Source organism: Euleptes europaea, chromosome 7, assembly GCF_029931775.1.
Source record: "Euleptes europaea isolate rEulEur1 chromosome 7, rEulEur1.hap1, whole genome shotgun sequence".
Taxonomy (NCBI): domain Eukaryota; kingdom Metazoa; phylum Chordata; class Lepidosauria; order Squamata; family Sphaerodactylidae; genus Euleptes; species Euleptes europaea.
Genome location: NC_079318.1, coordinates 101,673,195 through 101,694,672, shown reverse-complemented (window position 1 = coordinate 101,694,672; position 21,478 = coordinate 101,673,195). Strand labels below are relative to the sequence as shown.

General features: G+C 60.6%; 2 protein-coding genes across 2 annotated transcripts; one reads left to right on the top strand and one right to left on the bottom strand.

The window, feature by feature from the left end:
* Window positions 1–123: 123 nt before the first annotated feature.
* On the bottom strand, window positions 124–2,015 carry MRPL24 (mitochondrial ribosomal protein L24). Its single transcript, XM_056852684.1, has 5 exons — window positions 1,833–2,015; window positions 1,549–1,644; window positions 1,040–1,143; window positions 430–560; window positions 124–276 (listed from the first exon to the last, which is right to left on the bottom strand). The coding sequence occupies exons 1-5, from the start codon at window positions 2,013–2,015 to the stop codon at window positions 140–142; spliced, it is 651 nt and encodes a 216-aa protein (XP_056708662.1). The 3' UTR covers window positions 124–139.
* An 8,929-nt stretch (window positions 2,016–10,944) lies between these two features.
* On the top strand, window positions 10,945–18,905 carry LOC130480232 (ETS translocation variant 3-like). Its single transcript, XM_056852683.1, has 4 exons — window positions 10,945–10,993; window positions 12,124–12,361; window positions 13,676–13,791; window positions 17,716–18,905. The coding sequence occupies exons 1-4, from the start codon at window positions 10,945–10,947 to the stop codon at window positions 18,903–18,905; spliced, it is 1,593 nt and encodes a 530-aa protein (XP_056708661.1).
* Window positions 18,906–21,478: the final 2,573 nt, after the last annotated feature.

Sequence of the window (21,478 nt, the reverse complement as noted above, 5' to 3'; positions counted from 1 at the left end):
AACAAGGAAGCCGACGTTACAAGAAAGAAAAATTTCCGGCAGGCTGTTCTGGCTGGCTGGAAGCTCCATCTCTGAAAAGCCGTTTCCAAACTGGTGGGAACCTTTCAAGAGCCACACTGTCCAGCTGGCTACAGAGACATCAGTACCAATAGGATTTCCGGAACTGGCGGGTCTCAACAATCCCCTGCAACTCCATGATTTCCTCTTGGAACGTCTTCAAGGAAGGGGTATAGGTCCTCTCTAGGGCATCCTCCACAGACGTGTCCTTGGGGCCGTCTTGACAAGGGGCAGGACAAACCAAAGTCAGAGAGATGCTGAGCTCTGGAGGCTGTCCCACAACCTCTTCTAATGTTTCAGCAAGAGCCCCACCCCACGGCACCCGCTACCCTTCCACCAGCCCAGACTCGGCCCTCCCCTCGGTTCTCTTACCTTTCCACTGCTCTGGCACAATGCCATCCTCCCTGGGCACGATGGGCTGAGGGATGATCCTGCCCGTTCTCAGAGAGACGCGGACCCGCTCGCCCTCTTCCGTGTACCGCCATTCCACCTCTGTAGGCTTCCTGGGGGAGGGGGGCAAGTATCAGAGGTGAGCGTGCCGCTATGGAATAGGGCAAAGGCTGTTGAATAATGCTTGAGCAATAGAAGAGCGCTTTTCCCCCCTGAATAATGCTCAAGTAAGAGAGGAGCTTTTCTTTTTACAGAGTCCTTCTAGTAAAAAGGCTTCTAGCGAGCATTGCTGGTGGACGTCCTTTTAAGGAAGGTGGGCCCTCATCTATCAGATGCTCAGCAGGGTGAGCCCGGATTAGTCCTTGGAGACCACCAAGGGCGTCCGGGGTTGCCACGCAGAAGCAGGCCACGGCAAACCACCTCTGGATGCCCTGAAAACCACACAGGGGCACCAAATGTCAGCCTGTGTCTTGACGGCACCTTACAGAAATGCAAAACGATTCCATCCGTTAGCTGACCCTGCAACAAACAGGCCAAGATTTCCCGAGGCAGGCAACGTTCCCCTCCTCCCAAAGAGCGCCACCCCCCTTACCTGTCGGTGGGATCAATCAGGGTCACATCGTTCACCATTAGCGGGGCTTCGCTGGCAACGTAGGTCCCGGGATAGATGGGGGATTTCCCCACGTACCGGTAATGCTGCAGGGGAGAGGAGGAGGCAGGAGAAGCGTGCCTGAGGCTTCTCCATGTGCCCGCCACGGTGGGAGACAGCAATGCCCAGGCCCCCTGGCAGCCAGCTGGTGCCACAACAGCAGAAACGCTCTCATCCCTCTGCCCAGAGGTTGAGGGCAGAGCTGCCCACAAGGGAGAGGGCAGAGCTGCCCACGCAGAGATAGGAAATATAGACCCCCCATTTGGACAGCAGCCCCCTGGCGAAGCCCCAGGCCGCTGCCTCCGGGTGCAGGGGTGTGTGTGTGGGGGGAAGCCCTCCCCAGTCTCCCCCGCCCACCAGCAGCCCCCTCTGCCCAGGGGTCACCTGCACAGAACATGGGCTCCTTGCCCCCCACCCACGGGGGGGGAGCAGCTTTCCAGCGGGCCCCTTACCACGTTGAGGCCCTCCAGCACGACCCAGTTGCGCTGGCGGATGACCTGGGCCACCAGCCCCTGCTTGCCGGCGTCCTTCCCGCTCAAGACCTGCACCTGCAGGGGGGGAGGGGGGCCGCGTGAGTGCCGGCCCCGGGGCCCCTCTTGGCCACTGGCAGGTGGTGTTGGGGGCGGGGTGTGGGGAGGGAGCCCAATGGCCCCAGCGGCCCTTTGCTGATCTCTATGGGCTGGAGATGGGTCGTCATCGCGGGAGGGATGGGGGGGGCGGGCGGGGGGGGGCGTACCGTGTCTCCCTGGAAGACCTTCCAGTGGGCGTCGGCGAGGGGCTCCACGAAGACCTTCTTGCGGCGGAGGCCCGGGGGGTTCCTGGCCTTGTCGGCCACCGAGCCGGGCCGGTTCATGCCGTGGCGGTAGTGGCGCGACAGCTGCACCTCCTGCGCCGCCCGCAGCACGGCGGACAGCCGCATGGCCGCGAGGGAGAGGCGGCTGCGGAGGGGAGGCGCGCGTCACGGGCCGGGCCGGACGGGGCACCCCCCCCCCATACGGTGGGTGGGTCGGTGGGGGGAGAATTCCGGCCGCCCCCCCTCCCCTCCCCTCCCCTCCCCGCGCTCCACTGACCCTTCCTGCCGGGCAGAGGCGCTCCTCTTCCTTCCCCGCCTTCCACGTCTTGCGCCGCTCCCGCCGCCGCCTGCGCCCGATCCTATGCAGCCCTTGGGCAGGCCGCCCCCCGCCCTCCACCCCCCCCCCCCGCCCGGCCCCAGTGAGCCCCTTACCGGCCCGCGCCCCAGCCGCGCGGCAGGGGAGCCCGGAGAGAGAGAGAGAGAGGCGAGGCGAGGCGCTCTGCACGCGCTCCGGAGCGCCGCGCCTCCTTGCTGGCGAGCGTCGCGACGCACTGTGGGGGGCGCGGTCCCGCGCGCCGCTGCGCCTCTCGGGGCTTGTAGTCCCGCTCCGCCCCCCCGCCCCCCGCCCCCACCCCCGTGGGCGGGCGGGCGGGCGCGCGCAAAGGGGCGGCGCGGAGGAAAGCCAGGAGGCGGCTGGGCCGGTCTGAGCCTGTATTGGGGCGCGTCACGGCGCGGGGGGTCCCCGCCCCGACCCCCCCTCCTGCTGCTGCTGCTGGTGGTGGTGCTGGTGGTGGTGGCGGCGCTGCGGGGGGGCGTCGTGCCTGCCGTGGGGGCGGTGGGGGGGCGGGGGCGGGGGCGGCGGCAGCCCCAGGCGGGCTTCGGCGGCGGCCAGGCGGTCCCGCAGCGCCTGCAGGTGCGTCTCCATGGCGCGCGCCGAGCGCACACAGACCCCGCAGCTCCGCGCGTCCTTCTCGCCTGCCCGGGGGAGGGAGGGAGAGAGAGAGAGGGGTGGGGGGGCACACGGGGAGCCGCCTGCCTGCCTGCCTGCCTGCCTGCGGACCCCCCCCCCCCGCACCGCCAGGGCCGGCAGCGGCTCTCCCGCTCGCCCGCCCGCTCCCTTTCGCGGGAGATGCGGCCGGGGGGACCTTCGGCGCGCCGAGCAGCGCCTCTGCCCACGGAGCCCCCCTCCCTCGCCCCCTCCCCCCCCCCCGGGGCCGCCGTACTTACGCTCGCGCGGGTGCGGCGCCTGGAAGTCCCACGCGGCCGCCAGCTCCTCCCGGAGGGCGCCCAGCTGCGCCGGGGGCAGCGGGCAGGGCGGGGCCGGCCGGGCCTCCACGGGGGGGCCTAGACGGGCACAGGAGGAAGAGGAGGAGGAGGAGGAGGGCCCGCGGCCACAGAAGCCCGCGCACCGCCGCCCCCTCGCTCACGGGGGGGTGGTCGGGTCTCCCCCCGCCCTTGCCCGAGGGTGGAGGGTGGGGGAGAAGGGCGTCCGTCCCCGGCCGGCCCCCACTCACCCGCCCCTGCGGCTGGCTGCGCCTCTGCCTCCGCCTCCTCCTGGCGGCCCGGTTCCGCTTGCTCCCCGTCTGCTGGCAGCCTGGAAGTCCGATCAGACACCTTTGGGGGCCTGCGGCTCCGCGGGGCAGGACGGAGGGCGCTGGCTGAAGGCCTCTGCCAGGAGAGCCACGGCCCCTCACCCACCTTGCCCAGCGAGAGCATCCCTCCCTCGGGGGCCTGGGGCTCATCCCCCACCCTGCTCACAGGTGGAGCTGGAACAAGAAGGGCGGGCGTGCACTGGGAGGAGGAGGAGAGCGACAGAACACCCCTCACAGGAGCTGGCCAGAGGTGGCACAAGGGGCACGCAGACACCCCTGAGCAGCCAGCCTCAGGGATTCCCCCCCCCCATGATGTATTCATTTGTGCCTTCTCAGTGGGAACCGAAGCAGCTGACGTCACTCTGTATTTTATCCTCACAACGAGCCTGTGAAGGAGGCCAGGCTGAGAGTGCGTGACTGGCCTGAGGGCCCCTGGCCCACTTCCCCTCGGTGCGGCTCTCCCAGGGTCTGGCACTCTGACCACGACGCCACGCTGCTTCGGCTCCCATACAACACACGCGGAGTCTGGACAGGAACAGTCGCTCACAGAGGGCTGCATTTGCAGTGACCGCCAACCAGAAGAGCCGCACGAATAAAACTGCTGCTATCATGCGCTCTGTGCGCCACCCCACCAAGCACAAACATGCGCAGTGATTGCACTGTGGCCTTCTGAACGACCCACCTCCCTGAGGATGTAGGATTGCCTCTCCCCACCATGGCTGAAGCCTCAGGCAGCCCTTGTATGTCCGGAGCGAGGGGACGGGACTGGATCTCCGACCCCCTTTCCCCCTCAGGAGGCCCAGAGGAGAACAAGCCAGTCAGGGAGAAAGGAGGAGAACCACCAGCATGCCACTGTGGCCTGCTGGCTACCCCACCCCCGCCTGTTGCTCAGGTGCTGGGAGGAGAGCCGAGGCAGCCGGGGGGGGGGGTTGGAGAGGAGGGGCCCTTTCCTGCCCTCCCTGTCCTTCAGTCCTTGCAGTGATGACTGTTTCAAGGTGGCCACCACCTGCCGATCCCACGCCCACCTGGCTCATTTTCCAGGATCTCCTGGCAGAGGCTCACTTTCCAGGAATGTGGGCCAGGTGCCGAGCGGGGGAACGGTGCTTGCAAGAGCCACCAGGGGGGGGGGTGAGGGGGCTCCTGAGCCACCGAGGGAGTATCCCGGGTCTAGAGACACCCTCACACCGCATGTGGCCCTCCAGAAACCTTTGCACAATGAGATATGACCAGGGAGGGCTTTAGACCACTCCAGCCAAGGGGCTCCTGTGCCCCCCCTCTCTGGATGTGGTATGGAGGGGGCCCTGCCTGCTGCAGGCAAGGATCATCTTTAACAAACAAGTCTCCAGCAACCCTCCTCCGTTCTGCCCCCTCACCCCGGGCTTCCCCGGTGGCGCTTCCAGGTGAAGCAGGCCTTCATGGTGCGGACAGGTGAGGACAGCCTGCTGGAGGACAGGTGGACGGACGGGCCGAGCGGAGCAGAGCTGCTGCCCACGGAACCTTCGCTGGTTTCTTGGGAGCAGCGGAATTTGTGGCCAGTTATGAGGTCACGGCCCAGCCCCCCCCCCGGATGAAAGCGGCCCTCAGATGTGGAGGCACACACCATGGCCCCACCCCACAAAGCGTGAGCACACCAACCAGGGAAAAGGGCATGCCTGACACACATGAACACATGAAGCTGCCTTCTACTGAATCCGACCATCGGTTCATCGAAGTCAGTATTGTCTCCTCAGACCGGCAGCAGCTCTCCAGGGTCTCAGGCAGAAGTCTTTCACGTCACCTACTTGCCTACTGTCCCTTTAACTGGAGATGCCGGGGATTGAACCTGGGACCTTCTGCATGCAAAGCAGATGCTCTACCATTGAACAATATCCCCTCCCATAAGTATTGTCTACTCAGACCGGCAGCAGCTCTCCAGGGTCTCAGGCAGGGGTATTTCACATCACCTACTTGCCCAGTCCTTTTAACCGGAGATGCCGGGGACTGAACCTGGGACCTTCTGAGTGCCAAGCAGATACTCTACCACTGAGCCAGTGTCCCTGAGACACACCCTTCCTGGGCTCTGGCTGTGCTGGCTGCCCAGTGCTTGAGAGTGCTATGTTCTAATCTTGCACCTTGGCAGGGAGGGTCAATCCCCTGTTCCTTGGGAAAGACACCGTGTTGGGGAGAGCCCTGCTCTGGGCACATCGACCTCGCTCTGCTTGCGCACCCCTCCTGGTTTTTCCACAGCAATCCTGCAACCTTCCCAAAACCACCTTTACTGTAGGGTTTTGGTCCTGCCCATGTTGGCATCGTTTCCCATCCACCGTGTCAGCCATTCCCCTCCTCCCCGTGCCACTGGGGGTGCTTTTGGAGGGGGGGGGGTTCAAATCAGGTAACATATTGATATTTCAATTACTGGTTTTTTTTAAGCCCCAGATAGTGTGCGGCGGGAGGGGGGGACGTCAGGGGAAGGGGCATGGAAAAGAAATGGGGGAAATCCTTTATTCAGAAGCCCCATTGCGGCTGCCCTGTATTGGTTGTGGCCTCGGAGATTTTTGAAGAACTTGATATAGGAGGATGGGGGGCAGGAAGGGGGGGACTGGGGAGGCCCTTCCCTACCCCCCACCTGGAGGCAGTGACTTGGATCTTCACTTATGTGTGCTTAAGTAAAGACCCAACAAGAGATGGATTGACTCAATAAAGGAAGCCACAGCCTTCAATTTGCAAGATCTGAACAAGGCTGTCAAAGATAGGACATTTTGGAGGACTTTCATTCATAGGGTCGCCATGAGTCGGAAGCGACTTGACGGCACTTAACACACACACACAAGTAAATGTATTTGTCAAAATAATCCAGAAACGGGCTCCAGATCCCCCCCCCCCATTTATGTCCTCAACGAACTCTTCTGTCCTCATTGGACCCATTTGTGGCACAAGGGGTGGGTGGCACCCTCCAGCATAGTTACACCCCCGTGGCTCTACTGTGGGGCAGATGCAGCTGGCCATTTGCCTCGGCACTTGCTGCAAGGCAGAACAAAGCAACGTCTCCTCCTCTGCGGGGCCAGGATTGCCTGGCGAGCAGGCCGGAGTCCACAACAATCCTGGCAATATTGCCAATCGGGTGGGCAGCCAATGATATCCCCATGTGTGGCATATGGGGATATCCAATACAGGGCAGCCCCAATTAGGCTTCCACATAGGGGAATTCCCCCGTTTCTGTTCCATACCACTTCCCCTGATGTCCCCCCACCCTCCACACTGACTGGGGCTTTTTCAAAAAACAGTAATTGCCATATCAATATGTTACCCAATATTTCATTTACTGATTTTAACCACCCTCCAAAGCAGCTGAGGCCCCCGAGACCATGTTGCCCCCCCCCCCACAGGTGGAATGCCAGAAGGCGGGGAGGAAAGACCCCCTGCCTGGGTGACCCCAACGGAGGCCTGTAGTGCGAGCAGCAGGAGCCCCGGAGCCAACACTCTCCGGAGCACGCCTGTGGATGTGTGTTTGAGTCCCAGCCCAGTTGCAGGCTCCCTTTTGCCACGCAGGGGGCCTGTGGGCATCGGGGCAGCAAGAGGGGAATGCACAGCAGCGCCTCCAGCAAAGTATTTGCCAGCACCCCTGCATGGGGGAAGGGTGGCAATGAATTCAGGGAGGGAGAGGATGCTAAAGGGCAAGGTCTGCCCCCGCCCCCACGGGGAACTGGCAGCAAAACACAAAGCAGAGGCTGGGCTTGAGCCCAAGACGCCCGCATCCCAGAGCAGCGCCCTCCACACCAGGCATAGGAGAGACCTGATTGGCTGCCCCTGAAGTTGGCATCCTGAGCTACGCTGAGGCTTGTTGGTGGGACTGGCTGCCGGAGACCTTTGCCTTGCCTGTTGTGTGGGTGCTTGCAGCTATGCTGCCGCTTTAAACCAGCTGAGGGGGTCGTCCTGAAGAGGCTTAGGGGGCCAACTCTCACCACGCTCCCAGGCATGCCCCTTTCTGTGCTGGCATAGTGGGTACGCCTGCATATCTCTGGTGGCCAGCCATGGCAGGGCTGGTGGCCGGCTGTGTTGGCACCTCACATTTGGGGCCCACTGGCATGAAACCGGGATCCACCAGAGTTCCTTATGTACGCCCCCCACCCTCCCAGGGGTGTGCTGTTGGCTTCCTAACTGTACACTGCTGAGGCCTGCTGGGGAGAAGGCAGAATGGCACGCGTTGCCATCTCCTGTCACCCGTGGGTGGGTGGGTTACTGGGCACTAGCGCTTGCCTCTGTTGCGGGGTGGTGAATTAAACGGGTACTTTAAGGAATGCTTTTTCCAGAGTTTGGGGGTCCCCAGACAGACAGACACACCGTTCCTTGACAGCAGTCTGTTGGCTGGCCAGCCCCAGGTGCCCGGAGGGGCTTCTCAGTCCCCAGAGAGAAAGGTGCGCACACAGGCGGAGGATAGAAGCCCCCCCTCCCGGATGCCCCTGACCAAGCGGGCCGGAGCCCAGCGCCACACAGGTCATCAGGCAACTCCTCTGTGGGTCTCGAAGGGGCCCCCAGGCTCCGCGGCGGCTTCTGCGGGGCGGCCCACGGCGCTGGAGGACAGGAAAAACGCTCTGGAACAGCTTCTTCCCACTCTCTCTAGCCCCGAAGGCGGCCCCCCCTCCTTGGCCTGGTCCTGGGCAATCTGGCCCCCTGGACCCACGCCGCTGGACCCCTCCAGGCGAGACTGGCTGCCTAGGCCCACCGGCCACAGGACCCGCACCCCTCCGCCATGACAGCTGGGCTCCTCTGAGCAGGGCCTTCTGCAGGTGGCCCCCCACCTGCAAACGGGCCGGACCGACAGCTGCCCTGACAGGCCTCCTGCGTGCTGGGCCCCACCTGGAGGGATGCCCCCCCCCGCCACCCCAGAGGACCGCTGGCGGCGGCGGCTGGGCTCCAGCACCTGTTTGCCCAGTCGGTGCGAGGGCAGCCTGCGGTCTGGAGCTCCCTGGGGATTCCGGGAGATTTCCCGGCGCCGCCTGGAGGGTGGCTTCGCCTGCCCGGGTAGGGAGGGGCCGCGGTCGGCGCGCCTTCAAAACAAGGCCACATTTCATTCTATGCAAATGACGCCGGCCTCGCCTCTTTTCCTCGGGTTTTGATTGGTCGCAAAATGTCCCCGTGACGCCCGTCCACAGGAGGGAAGCGGAAGGAGGCGGGGAAGAGACTTCCGGAACGGCCGGCCGGCCGAGATGCCCTCTTTCCATCCTCGCGCCGCTCCTTCCGACGCTTCTCTTCTTCCCGGAAGTGACGCTTGTTCCGACTCTCTTCCCCCCTACTCCGGGAAGCGGCGTCGTGCGCTTGCGCGTGCGCGCACGTGACGCCCGAGGTGAGTCAGGGTAAGTGGGCGGACGACGAGGCGTTTCCGTTTCCGGCGGGGGGGGGCGGCGGCGACGACGGCTGCGGGTGGGAGGCCGGACCGACGGACGGAGGCAGGGAGGACGGCGGCGGCGAGCGGAGCCAGGCAGGCAGGCAGGCCGGCCCGCCCGAGGCGGTCCTCGCTCTCCCGGCGCTCCGGAGGTGAGGGGCAGGGCAGGCGGGGCCCGGGAGAGGCCGAGGCCCGCGGGGCCGGCCGGGCCCTCCTCCAACCACCACCACCCTTCCCACGGAGCCCGGCTCGGAGCAGCTGCCCCCCGCGCTTCCTGTGGCAGGGAGTTCCGCAGGTCCGCGGCAGCGCTCCCCACCTTCTCCGCCCTCGGCCTGTCAGATTTCGGCGGGGGTGGGGGGGAAGGGGAGGGGGAGTCGCGGCTGCCTCCCCTCCCTGGCAGGCTGGCACCGCGGGCGTCATTAGGGCGCTGGTGGCATCTGGGGCGCGGAAAGGGGGGGAGGAGGGCGGCGGCTGCTGCCGCTGCCGGGCAGAGCGGCAAAGGCCTGCTGATGGCTGGGTTTGGCTCCCCGGTGGGGGCCCTGCTCTGCCTGGGGGTGACCCCCCCACGGCAGTGGGAACCCGCGGGGGGGGGTCCTTCCTAGGAAAAAGCTGCTTGTGGCGGAAGGAATAGCGGCAGGCCCAGGTGGGGAGGGGCAGGCGGGACAGGCTCCGGAGCCGGCTGGGCCGCGTGATCCCTTCATCCTCCCTCTTTATCCATGGTGGACCTGGGTGGGGGGCTGCGGCTTCCTTCCAGGCCGGGGTTGGGGGGGGGAGAAGAAGAGGAAGAGCTGTTTTTTTATATGCCAACTTTCTCTGCCGCTTAAGGGAGGCTCAAACCGGCTCACAATCACCTTCCCCTCCCCACAACAGACACCCTGGGAGGTAGGTGGGGCTGAGAGAGCTCTAAGAGAGCTGTGACTAGCCCAAGGTCACCCAGCTGGCTTCATTCTAGGGGGTGGGGAAACAAATCCAGTTCACCAGATTAGCCTCCTCCGCTCATGCAGAGGAGGAGTGGGGAAATCAAACCCGGTTCTCCAGATTATGGTCCACCGCTCTTAACCACTACACCACGCTGGCTCTGGCAGTTTCTCTGAGAGTCTCCCAGTAACTCCACTGGGTGGCAGGAGGGAAGGAGACCCCCGGGAAAGCTGCCTGCCCTCCGGAGTCTGCCGAGGGCTGGCTGAAGGCTTCCCCCCCCGCCCCCCCACCCTCTGCGGTGCTTTTCAAGGCCGCCAGCGGGAGGCACTGTGGAGGAGGATGGAGGACCTTTGGGGTTCCCCAGACATGCCGTGAGCCTCGGAGGGCTGCGTCTTGCTCCCCCTGCAGAGTTGGGAGGGGCCATTCTGGAATCCAGCCCTCTGTGCTCTCCCCTCGGCCCCCAGCTTTGCCAGGCTGGAACTGCCACCTCGAATTGGCTCAGGCTGAGCTTCAGGGCCCTCCTAAGTGTAGAAACCAGGGTCGAAAGTGGCACCGTGTGAGCCAATTCTGCGGCTGTTCCTGAGTTGCTGTTCCTAAAAGCCAGCATGACCCGGGTTCAGACACCGCTGTCCAATTGGTGGGTTTGCCCGTGAGTGTCATCACCGGAAGAACCACGGTGTTCTTTTCCTGTGTTCTCAATGATCTCCAGGGGCGTTAAAGGCTCCTGCTAAGCTCCCAGCAAGGCTGCGCTTCCTCTGTGTCTCAGGAACAGCCCCCCGGAGGGAACCTGGGGGCAGTCCTCCTCACGACCTGTTTACTGCGGGCCGGCGGCATGAGCCCCACCCCCAGTCTGCAGCCAGAGGAGGCCCTTGTGCCGTCTTATTCTGCCCCTGTGCTTTCTACGCTTCCTTTAGGTCAGTGTCGAGCTGGGCGGGGAGGCGAACGCTAAATGCTACCTTTGGAGCCTGCGGTTAGGAGTTGGGTGGTGTGTAATTACAGCCGTTGGTAGCAGTGAAACCCCTGGGCACAGACTTGGGGAGGTGGCTTCATAGGGTGAAAGCGCCTTCGCCGGGGTGAGTGGCTGGAATACGGTGTGTGGCAGCTGCCTCTTGAGAGGTAATCGTGCCTTTTCTTTCTCTCTCTCCCTTCCTCCCTCCCCCCTTTCAGCAGAAGGAGGAGGAAAATGAAGGCCGGCTGCAGCATTGCGGATAAGCCAGGAGGAGGAGGAGGAGGTGAGGTCATCCCCCCTCTGTGCTCTCATCCCCCTTGAGGGCTCGATTCTTCTGAATTTGACATCAGGCAGGCTGCTTGTGCCAGAGCAGACGACCCCCTTGAGGGCTGCTTCCCCCACCCCCTTGCGCTGTTCTGTTGGCAGGGCCTGATTCAGCCTGTGGCCACGGTTTTGCTTATGGAGCCTCTTCCAGACAGGACTGAGCATTGGTAAGGCAGAAAGTGTAGCGCCCAGATGGTCCCCCCCCCCCCAGATGGTCCCCCAGAGAAGCTTCTGCTAATACAGGAAAAACCCAAACGAGCAAGGGAGGAAGCCCTAAATGGCCTGATGCCAAGAGAATCTGACCTCCCAAGCTGAAGGGGGGACTACTCCAAAACTCCTGGGAGAGGGTGGGGGAGATAAGCCAGTGTGTTTTGGAGAGATCCAGGGGCTTTTAAGAGGGCAGGTAACATGATGATCTTTGCACAATCCCTGAGGGATTGATTAGCCTTCCTAAGTGACATTTTCAGTTTGAACTTGCTGGTTTTCCTCGTGAGAAAGTGTAAGGGTAGCTGTTGCTCTGCCCCAGAAGGTCGGACCAGAGCCAACGGGTTGAAGTTGAATCAAAAGAGTTTCCGTCTAGACGTTAGGAAGAACTTCCTGACAGAGTGGTTGCTCAGTGGAACAGGCTTCCTCAGGAGGTTGGTGAGCTCTCCCTTCCTGGAGGTTTTTAAGCAGAGGCTAGATGGCCATCTGTCAGCAATGCTGATTCTATGACCTTAGGCAGTTCATGAGAAGGAGGGAATCTGGGCCATCTTCTGGGCATGGACTAGGGGTCACTGGGTGTGTGTGGGGGAGGTAGTTGTGAATTTCCTGCATTGTGCAGGGGGTTGGACTAGATGACCCTGGTGGTCCTTTCCAACTCTATGATTCTAAGTTTTCACCAGTTGAGTTGCTCTTAAAAGACTGGCACAAAATGCCTTCTAAAAAATGCTGCAAAGCAGGGGAGCGGAGTGGCGTTGCACTAGGACTCCTCAACCACCAGAGCAGCTCTTTGCCTCAAAGAAGGGCTTGTCTGTGTGTGGTGGGGGGGGGGAATGCTGCTTGCAGCCTTCTAACGGCTCCCTCCCTCCCTGGCATTCGACTCTCCAGGCTACCACTTCCCCGACTGGGCTTACAAGACGGAGTCCAGCCCCGGCTCCCGGCAGATCCAGCTCTGGCACTTCATCCTGGAGCTGCTGCAGAAGGAGGAGTTCCGCCACGTCATCGCCTGGCAGCAGGGCGAGTACGGGGAGTTTGTCATCAAGGACCCCGACGAGGTGGCGCGGCTGTGGGGCAGGAGGAAGTGCAAGCCCCAGATGAACTATGACAAGCTGAGCCGGGCCCTCAGGTCAGCGGGGCTGGCAGTGCCAGGGGGTGACCAGGAAGGGTCTTGTGTGTGTCTTGAATGTGTCTTGAATGGAACCCCTTACTTTGGACTGATGCCCTCAAAGCGGAGAGGAAGCTGGGCTTGTTGGTAGGCATAGGCAGTGGAGGGGATTCTCTCCTCGGACCTGCCAGTCCAGCCTTCCCTGCAGACCTGCCCCTTCCTTGCGGAATTCTGCCATCTAAAATATGTGGACTGAAATCCTTTGCCGGCATTCCTGGAGCCAAGAACCCCGTGTGTGGAATTGGCTTTTGAGTTTCCAGGAGAGTTGTCCTGAGCTTGTCCCCTCCCCCCAAGCACTCTTTTGAAGCTTAGGGGATGTTGATGTACTCTTGAGGGGGTCCGTTCTTCCTAACCGGTAAGCAAGGGACTTTTGACGTTTAGGTTGGTTGTAGAACTGGATTTTTCTTGATGAGCTGCTGGTTTTCCAGGGCTTAATTCCATTATTGTGGAAGCCATGTTAGTAATTGGTGGCTTGTGCTTTCCAGGCAGTTTGCTGTCTTGGGCACAGGTGCTAGAAGCCTAGCCTCTCTTCAATGGGTGTCCGTCAGCTCACCTCTGCCATGGAGTCTTTCCTGGCTTTCATGGGCAGCACTTCAGGGGTGGTCTGGGTGGTCTCTGCCGCTTGGCCATCTACCCAGTGGGGGGATCTGCTGCCCTGAGATGTTGGCCGCAGCACCCTGGCTAGTCTTTGACAGTCTCGACCCAGCCCACTGTGCTCTGGCCATCCCTGCACTTCCCACACCCTTGGTAGACCCCCCCACCATCCTCAAGCCTGCTTGTTGCAAGGACTCTTATGCTGTGTGAGTTTTTAAGGTAGGGGTTCAACTGAGAGCACGGGTGGCCCTGCTGGGCAAGCGTTTGTCCCTGCCGGCTTCTGCCTTTGCGGAGCACCCAGGCGGCTGCCTTGTGCCCTTTGATCCCTGTTGGCTGGCACAGGCCAAGACGGGCAAGGCGACACTTGTGGTAATTTGCAGAATGGAAGAGGAAGGAAGTAATATATTGAAAAATGCAAATGCAACGGTGGATTCCTGGGAAGGGAAGCAAAGTTCTTTGCCCGTTTTTCTTCAGTGCTGCTGAGGGCGGTGGTAGGGAGATGAGTCAGCGGGGTTTCCCCACGGGCTTCCCTCTGCTCGAGCTGCTTGATTCCTTTGCCGTCTCTTCCAGCTGAGGAGCAAAGTCTAGTCTTAATTGCGGGGGGGGGGGGGACAAACTCCCTAGTGTTTTATTTCTTGGAGTAGGATGCGTGTGGTCAAGGCTCTCTCTCTCTCTTTGCAGATACTATTACAATAAGAGGATCCTTCACAAGACCAAGGGGAAGAGGTTCACCTACAAGTTCAACTTCAACAAGCTGGTGATGCCCAATTACCCTTTCATCAACATCCGGCCCAATGGTGAGTGGAGCGGCAGCGGCCGTCTGGTGCAGTGCGCAGGGACCAAGGGGCCCCTCGGGACATACGCGGGAGGTCTGGGCACGCTCAAAGGCAGCGCAGGAAGAGTAGGATAAGAGGCACGGTAAACAGTGGGCTGGACTCCACTCCTGTTCTCTTGGGATCCTGGCCCACATTTGTGTGGCAGCATCGTAACGGGAGTTTTAGAGATTGGGGCCTGGTGTGGAAGGGCACATTAGACCCCTATGTCCTCCCCAGGTGAAGCCAGCCTCTCCGCAGGCAGCAGCTGTCTCTGCAGCCCAACATAGGGAGAGGGGTTGGGTTCAGGAGCCCCTTCCCCTCTCAAGGGGCTGTCGCTGACGAGGCCTTGTGGCTCGTGGGCTCCCGCGGCAGCTTCAGACGTTCCAAGGATCAGCAGAGGGTCAGTTCCTGGAGGCATCGCTCTGCCTGCCATGGAGCAAAGGCCACCCTTGGGGAGCCAGTCTCTTGAGCGGCAGGTCGAGCCATGGCTCTTCCTCCCCCCCCCCAAACTTTGCAGGAGTAGCTGTGGTATCCTCTCACCCTGCACCATCCCCACATTGGAAACCTAGGCTCCATCTCTTGTCTTTGCTCCTTGTTCGCTGGGGTTCTCCCCCTCCCTTTAAAATGCTTTTTTACCTGGGCTGAACTTTTTAGCGCTTTCATCCGTTCTACTGTCATTTGCTGCTTTTTTGCGTAAAATAGCCGGGACAATCAGTGACTAATCCAGGTGTTGCATTTGTCATCTTAAATGTAACACCCTTGTCATAGAGTCAAAAGAACCAATTCTTCCAACTCCTGTTTCGTTCGGATTTCCTAAGACGCTCCTCTGTCGAACTTGGCTGCTCCCTTCTGAACTGACTGAGCCTTCATGAGGCCCAAGAGCTCCCGCCTGCCCCTTGTGGAGGAAGCCTGTCTCGCAGTAGCAGTGCTGACCCTCTCTGGCTGGGGGGGGGGGTGCAGTTTGTACTGATTCGGTACAGGTGTGACCCCCAAGGAAGCCCACACACACACGACTCAGGCTGCTGCTGCAGCGCCTGCCTGCCTCTGCTGGCAACAACCGTCTTCCAGGCGTTTCAGCCCGGTGCCGTCTGGAGGCTGAGGACAGAGGCCTATTTCTTTCCTTGCCAGTGCTTTGGGCTGTGCAGGGGGTATCTGGGGGAAAGCCTCAGTGCGTGTCATCTGAGTGCCTGCGGACAGAAGGGGGTGGGGGCACGGGCGTTTTTTGAGGGGGGGGGCTTTTCTTGGGCAAGGGCTGTGTCTATCTGATGTCTGCAGTGGGTTTCCGGAGGCATTTTATCTTGGAGATCTCCAACGTGTTTGAAATGCGGGTTTGAAAGGGTTTCTCTTTCTTGCTGGTGCCAAACATCCATTCCTGGAAACAGGAGCCCCGGGGATCTTGCTTCAGCCTGGGCATGGACTGCTGAGCTGCATTTCCCTTCTCGGCTCTGCGGAAGCGCACCCTGGCTGCGGAGCCAGCCGGTTCCGTGTCCCACAGGCTAGAGCTGTGCTGCTGGAGCAGTGCTGATTCCCACAACAAGTCTGGGTGGTTTTCTGCTGGTGATTGTTCTTCCTGCCGGCAGGCACTCCCTGGGGCAGGTGTTGAGAAGGGAACAGTGCACTTGAGTCCCATAATGCATCTTGGGGGTGGCCGCTTGTTTTCTTTCCTCCTGCCTGGAGAGAGGGGTGGAGGCTCACCCAACAGACCTGTTCTGGAGGAGGAGGCCTGTGTCAGCGGCTGGGCCTCCTCTCCTGTCACACCCACATGGGTGTCTGAAGCAAGAGCCCGCCTGGTGCTTGGTGCTGAGCGGGCAAAGGGCCCTGCCGGTCTGCTTTGGTTAATCCTTGAGTTTTGGGAGGGGTGGGAGTGATTCACCTAAAGCAGAGGCTTTGAGGCCTCTCCTCTAGACCCCCATCGGTCCCCCTTCCCACTTTTTGTGCAGAGGGTCTCTTAGTCCTGGGAGTTGACTCTGCCGAGAGCTTACGTGGTGGAGAGCCAGCGTGGTGTGGTGGTTAAGAGCGGTGGTTTGGAGTGGTGGAGTCTGATCTGGAGAACCGGGTTTGATTCCCCACTCCTCCACATGAGTGGCGGAGGCTAATCTGGTGAACCAAGTTGGTTTTCCCACTCCTACACATGAAGCCTGCTGGGTGACCTTGCACTAGTCACACACTCTCAGCCCCACCTACCTCACAGGCTGTCTGTTGTGGGGAGGGGAAGGGAAGGTGATTGTAAGCCAGTTTGAGTCTCCCTTAAGTGGTAGAGAAAGTTGGCATATAAAAACCGACTCTTCTTCTTTGTCTTACAGTGGCATTTTTTAAAAGGAGTTTCATCTGTTTCAACTATTCCTGATTTTAAATGTATATTTGACTTGTTACCCACCTGAGCCCCGTTGTAGTGTGTGTGTGTGTGGGGGGGGAAACAGGATATAAATCTAAATATAAATAAATAAAAATTTGGGATCCCTGAGAATTATCCCTGAAGCTGGTTAGGTTTCCTCGGGAGAGAGATTGGCTGTGGCAGAGGAGGTCAGGGGCAGCAGCCGATTCTGTGCCGCAGCTGAACACAACACAGCCAGCTAGCCCTGTGTGGGGGGGGGGTCTCTGACACACTCCCTCTCCGTTGTGGCCCCCACCTTGTGCATCAGTCCGCCTGAGGAGGTCAGGAAGGCTCCCCCCCTCCTGGCATTCCGCAAATTATGCAAAACTGAATTATTCAAGAGGGCTCTTCTACGCAGGCAGTAGGGTAGCACTGTGCTAGATGTTTCCCAGAGTTACTTGGACAAATTATTAGGTTTTATGTTTCTATATTGCTTTGTATAGTTTGCTGTAATTAGGGGAGGGGCCGTGGCTCAGTGGTAGAGCATCTGCTTGGCATGCAGAAGGTCCCAGGTTCAATCCCCGGCATCTCCAGTTAAAGGAACTAGGCAGGTAGGTGATGTGAAAGACCTCCGCCTGAGACCCTGGAGAGCCACTGCTGGTCTGAGTAGACAATACCTGACTTTGATGGACCAAGGGTCTGATTCAGGATAAGGCGACTTCATGTGGATCCCACTATATAATTTTGCGTCATTTAATGTGACACGTTAATTTATCTACTTTTTTAAATTTTTTAATTTTTTAAAATTTCTACCCCGTACACCCCAACCCGAAGGATGGGCTCAGCGCAGCTTACACAATCTAAAACACTTATACTTTGCTTCAGTTCTGGTTTTTAGATTTATGGTTGATTCTGAAATCCAAATCCTCTCTCCCGCCTCTCATGTGCTGAATGGCCCATCCTTCAATTGTATTGACTCTATGTAATCCTCCTTAAGTCCCAGTGAGAAACGGGGACTATAAATAACGTAAATAAAATTGATAAAAATTTCACATGGGTCAGCGGCCAGGGGCCCCTGGAACATGTGGGTTGGGGGTTCTTCAGCAGTCGGAACTGTGGGGGAAATGATTCTCGAAAATAGAAATTGTGAGAAGCGTGGAGGGGGGGGGCAAGCAGAACTCAGCCATGGTTTTTCTAAGGTGGCCCCTGTGTCAAGCAGGACTCTCAAGTTGAGACCTGTAACCCTCTCCAAGACAGGGGCGGTCTCAAGGGTAGGTGTGTGCAGGGCATGGGTGACGCTCGTGGTTTAACTTCAGCCAGGAAAGGGCAGGTGAGTGGGGGGAGCTCTGGTGGAGCCGAGTCTTGACTGACGAGTGGAGAAGAAAGGGCTGGTTGAGGGGTCACAGCGCTGAAGGGAGCCAAGAGGCCGCTTGTCTTTGCATGCCAGGAGCGCCTTCCCTGCATTGCGCATCCTCCTCCTCCTCTTGCATTACTTGCACGAGACACAGGTGCCTGATTTTCAGAGCCGAGTATGCGCCTTGGGCGGGCCTCTGCTCCTAATGCTGGTCTCCTGTTTCCTCCTTTCCCGGCAGGTGTCGTCCCACAGAGCGCCCCTCCCATCCCGACGGCTTCCTCCCGGTTCCATTTCCCTCCGCTGGACGGCCACTCTCCCACAGAAGACCCCCAGCCGAACCACTTCTCGGCCCGGTCCCTGGTGCCGCCTGGCCAGGAGTCCCTGAATAACGGCAGCCTCGGCGAGAAGCCGTCTCCGGTGCCGGAGCTGGACGGCAGCTCTCCCGACTGGAGGCACGGGGTGGACCTCCTGCCCTCTCGCAACGCGGCCTCTGGCGCGGCTGGGGTCGGCCCCTCGAAGCGCAAACCAGACCTGGTGCTCCCTCTCTTCAGCAGGCCGGGGCTGTACCCCGACCCGCACAGCCCGTTTGCCGTCTCTCCCCTCCCGGCCCGGGGAGGTGTCCTGAACGTCCCCATCTCCCCGGCTTTGTCCCTGACACCCACCTTCTTCTCCTACAGCCCCTCCCCGGGCATGAGCCCCTTTCCGGGGAGCAGCTGCTTCTCCTTCAACCCCGACGAGATGAAGCACTATCTCCACTCGCAGGCCTGCTCCGTCTTCAACTACCACCTGAGCCCCAGGACTTTCCCCCGCTACCCGGGGCTGCTGATCCCGCCCCTGCAGCGCCAGGGGCCTCCCGAGGATCAGCCCCCGTTCCCCATCAAGCTGCAGCCCCCGCCCATCGGGCGCAAGAACCGAGAGAGGCGTGAGAGTGGTGGCGAGGCGGGGGCTTTGCAGGCCCCTCCCCCCTTGTCCCCTCAAGTTAAGACGGAGCCGATTTTGGACAAGGAAGCCGAGGGTGGAGATTCCCCTGAGAAGAAGGACCAAGAGGGAACGGAGGACGGGGCCAGCCAGGAGGCGGGGAGAGCTCTGTTTGCCAGGCCGGTGGCCCCCTCTTGGCCCGTGGTGATGCCCACGCCCGTGCCCGCCCCAGTCCCCTTGCCAGCGGGGAAAAAGCCCAAGCAGGAGGAGGGGAGGGGCGAGAGGAGCCCCCAGGAGCCTGCGGGGGACCTGAGCACCCAGGAGAAGAGGGAAGACGCGGCGATGCCCCCCAAGCTGCGGCTCAAGCGCCGCTGGTACGGCGACTGGCAAGCGGACGTCCTGGAGGAGAGCCGGGGCAGGAAGCCCCTCTGGGGAGACGTTCCCCTAAGCAGCCCCCACGGCCTGCTGGCTCCTAAGGCTGTAGCGGCCACGGCAGCTGCAGACGCTTAGGCCAGCAGAGAGGGGCCCGTGGCTAGCGAGCACCTCGGGGCCCGAATGTAGCAGAGTTTGCCTAGCAGGGGGAAGGGGCTGGAGGTGGTTGGGCCAGCAGGGCCGTTCTCTGTGTGTTTAATCAGAGGACAGGCCCATTTTGCCGGGGTTGGGGGGGGGTGTCGCCCGACGGAAACTTGCCTCTTCCGTTTCTGCAGGGGCTGCCCCTTCGGCTCCCGCTGAAGTGAGCGAGGGGCTCTTCTGCATCGCTTTCGCTCTCTGCCGTTTCTAGAAGCCAGGTTCTGTCTGAATGTATATAGTTCTTTCCTATGGAGTCAGGTGACCACAGAGGAGAACCCCGAAACTGGCAAGTGTCCCACGTCCGATCGGGAAGAGGTTTTATCTGGGGGGGGGGCCTTCTGGAACGTCGCTCTGCACCTTCACGTTTTAAATGCCGAGATTGCCAGCGAACGGCACACACCGACCAAGAAGCCGGCCGTGGGGTGAGGGGTCGGGGGTGGGGGGCACTGCACGCTTTGTGGCTGGCAGGTAGGGCTTTGCAACCTAAGTGTTACTTCTAGGACTGGGGAGGGGAGGGGGGGCAGGGATGACCTCGTGGTCACACTTCAAATGACCTTGAAACCTTGGAGAAGCCATGACGGGCAGTCGCAGAATCTTTTCAGGGAAGAGAAAAGAATGTGGGTGTGGAACAAATCCTGATGCCTTTTGGCCAGAGCCCTTCTTGTTTTCATGGGTGAGGTTTGAGGAAGCACGTGGATGGAGAGGGGACTGAATGTTGGGGATTGGGGCCTCCCTGCGTGTTGACCTCTCTGCTAGGTGCTGTGGGTTCTTGCCTCTCTTGTGTGTTGGGAGACCAGCATTGGCGGGGGGGGGGGGCGCTTGTATGGGGCTGAAAGGGGCCAGAGGAGGGGGAGATGCCGAGGTGGGGGGGCTTTCACCTGTGAGTGTGCAGGAAGAAGGCGCGTGGGCAGCGGAGTGGCAGGCCCTTGTCCTGGCCAGAGCAGGTGCTGCGGGAGCCGAGCCGGGCTGCTCTGGGGAGGGGGCCTTGGGCCCCGCCACTCTGGCAGAGGTTGCTCTCTGCTTGCTGCTTCTGAGGAGGGTTGGCTCGGGCTCCAAGATGAACACGGGGGAAAGCGCATGCTCCTTGTTCCTCCACGCCAAAGCTCGCTTCCCAGTGTCTTCTTTGGAAAGCCCCCAGAGGTGAGAATGTGGCTTTTGTGGCAAGGTGGGCTGAAGACTTCAGCGGTGTTAAAAGTTGTGGCCTTCTGGCCGTGGACCTTTCCCCAGCAGAGAAGTGGGATGGACACGGGTGCCTCCCACTCCATCCCCCCCCCCCACTGACCAGCTGTGTGACCTGCCCTGCTTAGCAGAGGCTCCTTGAACATAGCGAGACCTCCTGGCCGGCCGGTAATTTCCCTCTCGGAGATTTGTCTTCCGAACGAGAGTTTCAGAGGGCGGCTGGGCGGGTCTGCTCTAGAAGAGCCAGAGTCGAGTCCTGTAGCACTGAGTCCTGTAGAGGCCAACAAGATTTTTTTTTTGGGGGGGGGGAGTCAAAGCTCTCTTTGTCAAACACCTGACGAAGGGAGCCGTGACTCTTGAAATCTCATACTCTGGGGAAGCTTCTGGACTCGAATCCAGCTCCTCTTTGTAAAGGAGGTGAAGAAAGCCGCTCTCCGAAGCTGAAACCCCCACAGACTGTGCTGAATGAAATAACTGCGGGCATGTTTGGGGACAGGAGGGGAAGAGCGGGGAGGAGAGCGGGCCGTTGTCGACTCGAGAGGCGCTGTCGCTGTGCCAGGGATGTGTGTGCCCTTTGTGTGTGTGTGTGTGGGGGGGGCCTCGGCTGGCACTTCAAGGGCCTCTTTCCTCCTCTCCCGGTTTAGGCTTTGGCCCCTAACCACCACATGCCCCTGTGGGCTGGGGGGCAAGCAGCAAGAGGGCTCTGTGGAAGTCGGCTGGGGGAGGGGGCGGCTCTGACTCAGGAATTGAAACACGAGGCCTTTTCAGATGATTCGTCAATGCAAATCTCGATGTCCATCAAACCCAAGTGCCAGAACTGATGCTGGGGGTGGGGGGGCTCTGGTCTCATTTGGAGAGAGTGGGTGGGGGGGGTAGCGCCTTCTCTCCCTTCTGAAAGTGAAAATTAGAATTAACTCTTCTCCCTCGGGAACTATTGTGGTTGCTTTTGGGGGGGGGGAGTTTTATTTTGGCCTCGGCCCTCATCCAATAGCCATTTTGCACTGCAAAGTGAGAATTCCTTGTTCAGGGATAAAAGGACTCAGGTTCTGAGGGCCCCGGGCGCCCAGGGGATGTCGTCGCCCCTGCCTTCCCCTGGGGAGGGGAGTGGGACCCCCGGAAGCGGCTCTGCCGCCCCCTCAGCTGGCTCAGGACGCCGCCCCTGGCTTTGCGGGGGGAGGTACAGGGGTGTGTGCTCTTCCCGGCAGGAAACAAAGCTGGCGGTACACTTAGCAAAGAGCCTGTTTCTCGTGCCAAATATTTAAAGCCGGTGGAGAGCGAGGGGTTGAAATTCCGCCGTTGACTAATCAGGAGCATAATTTGTATTGTACTCTTCA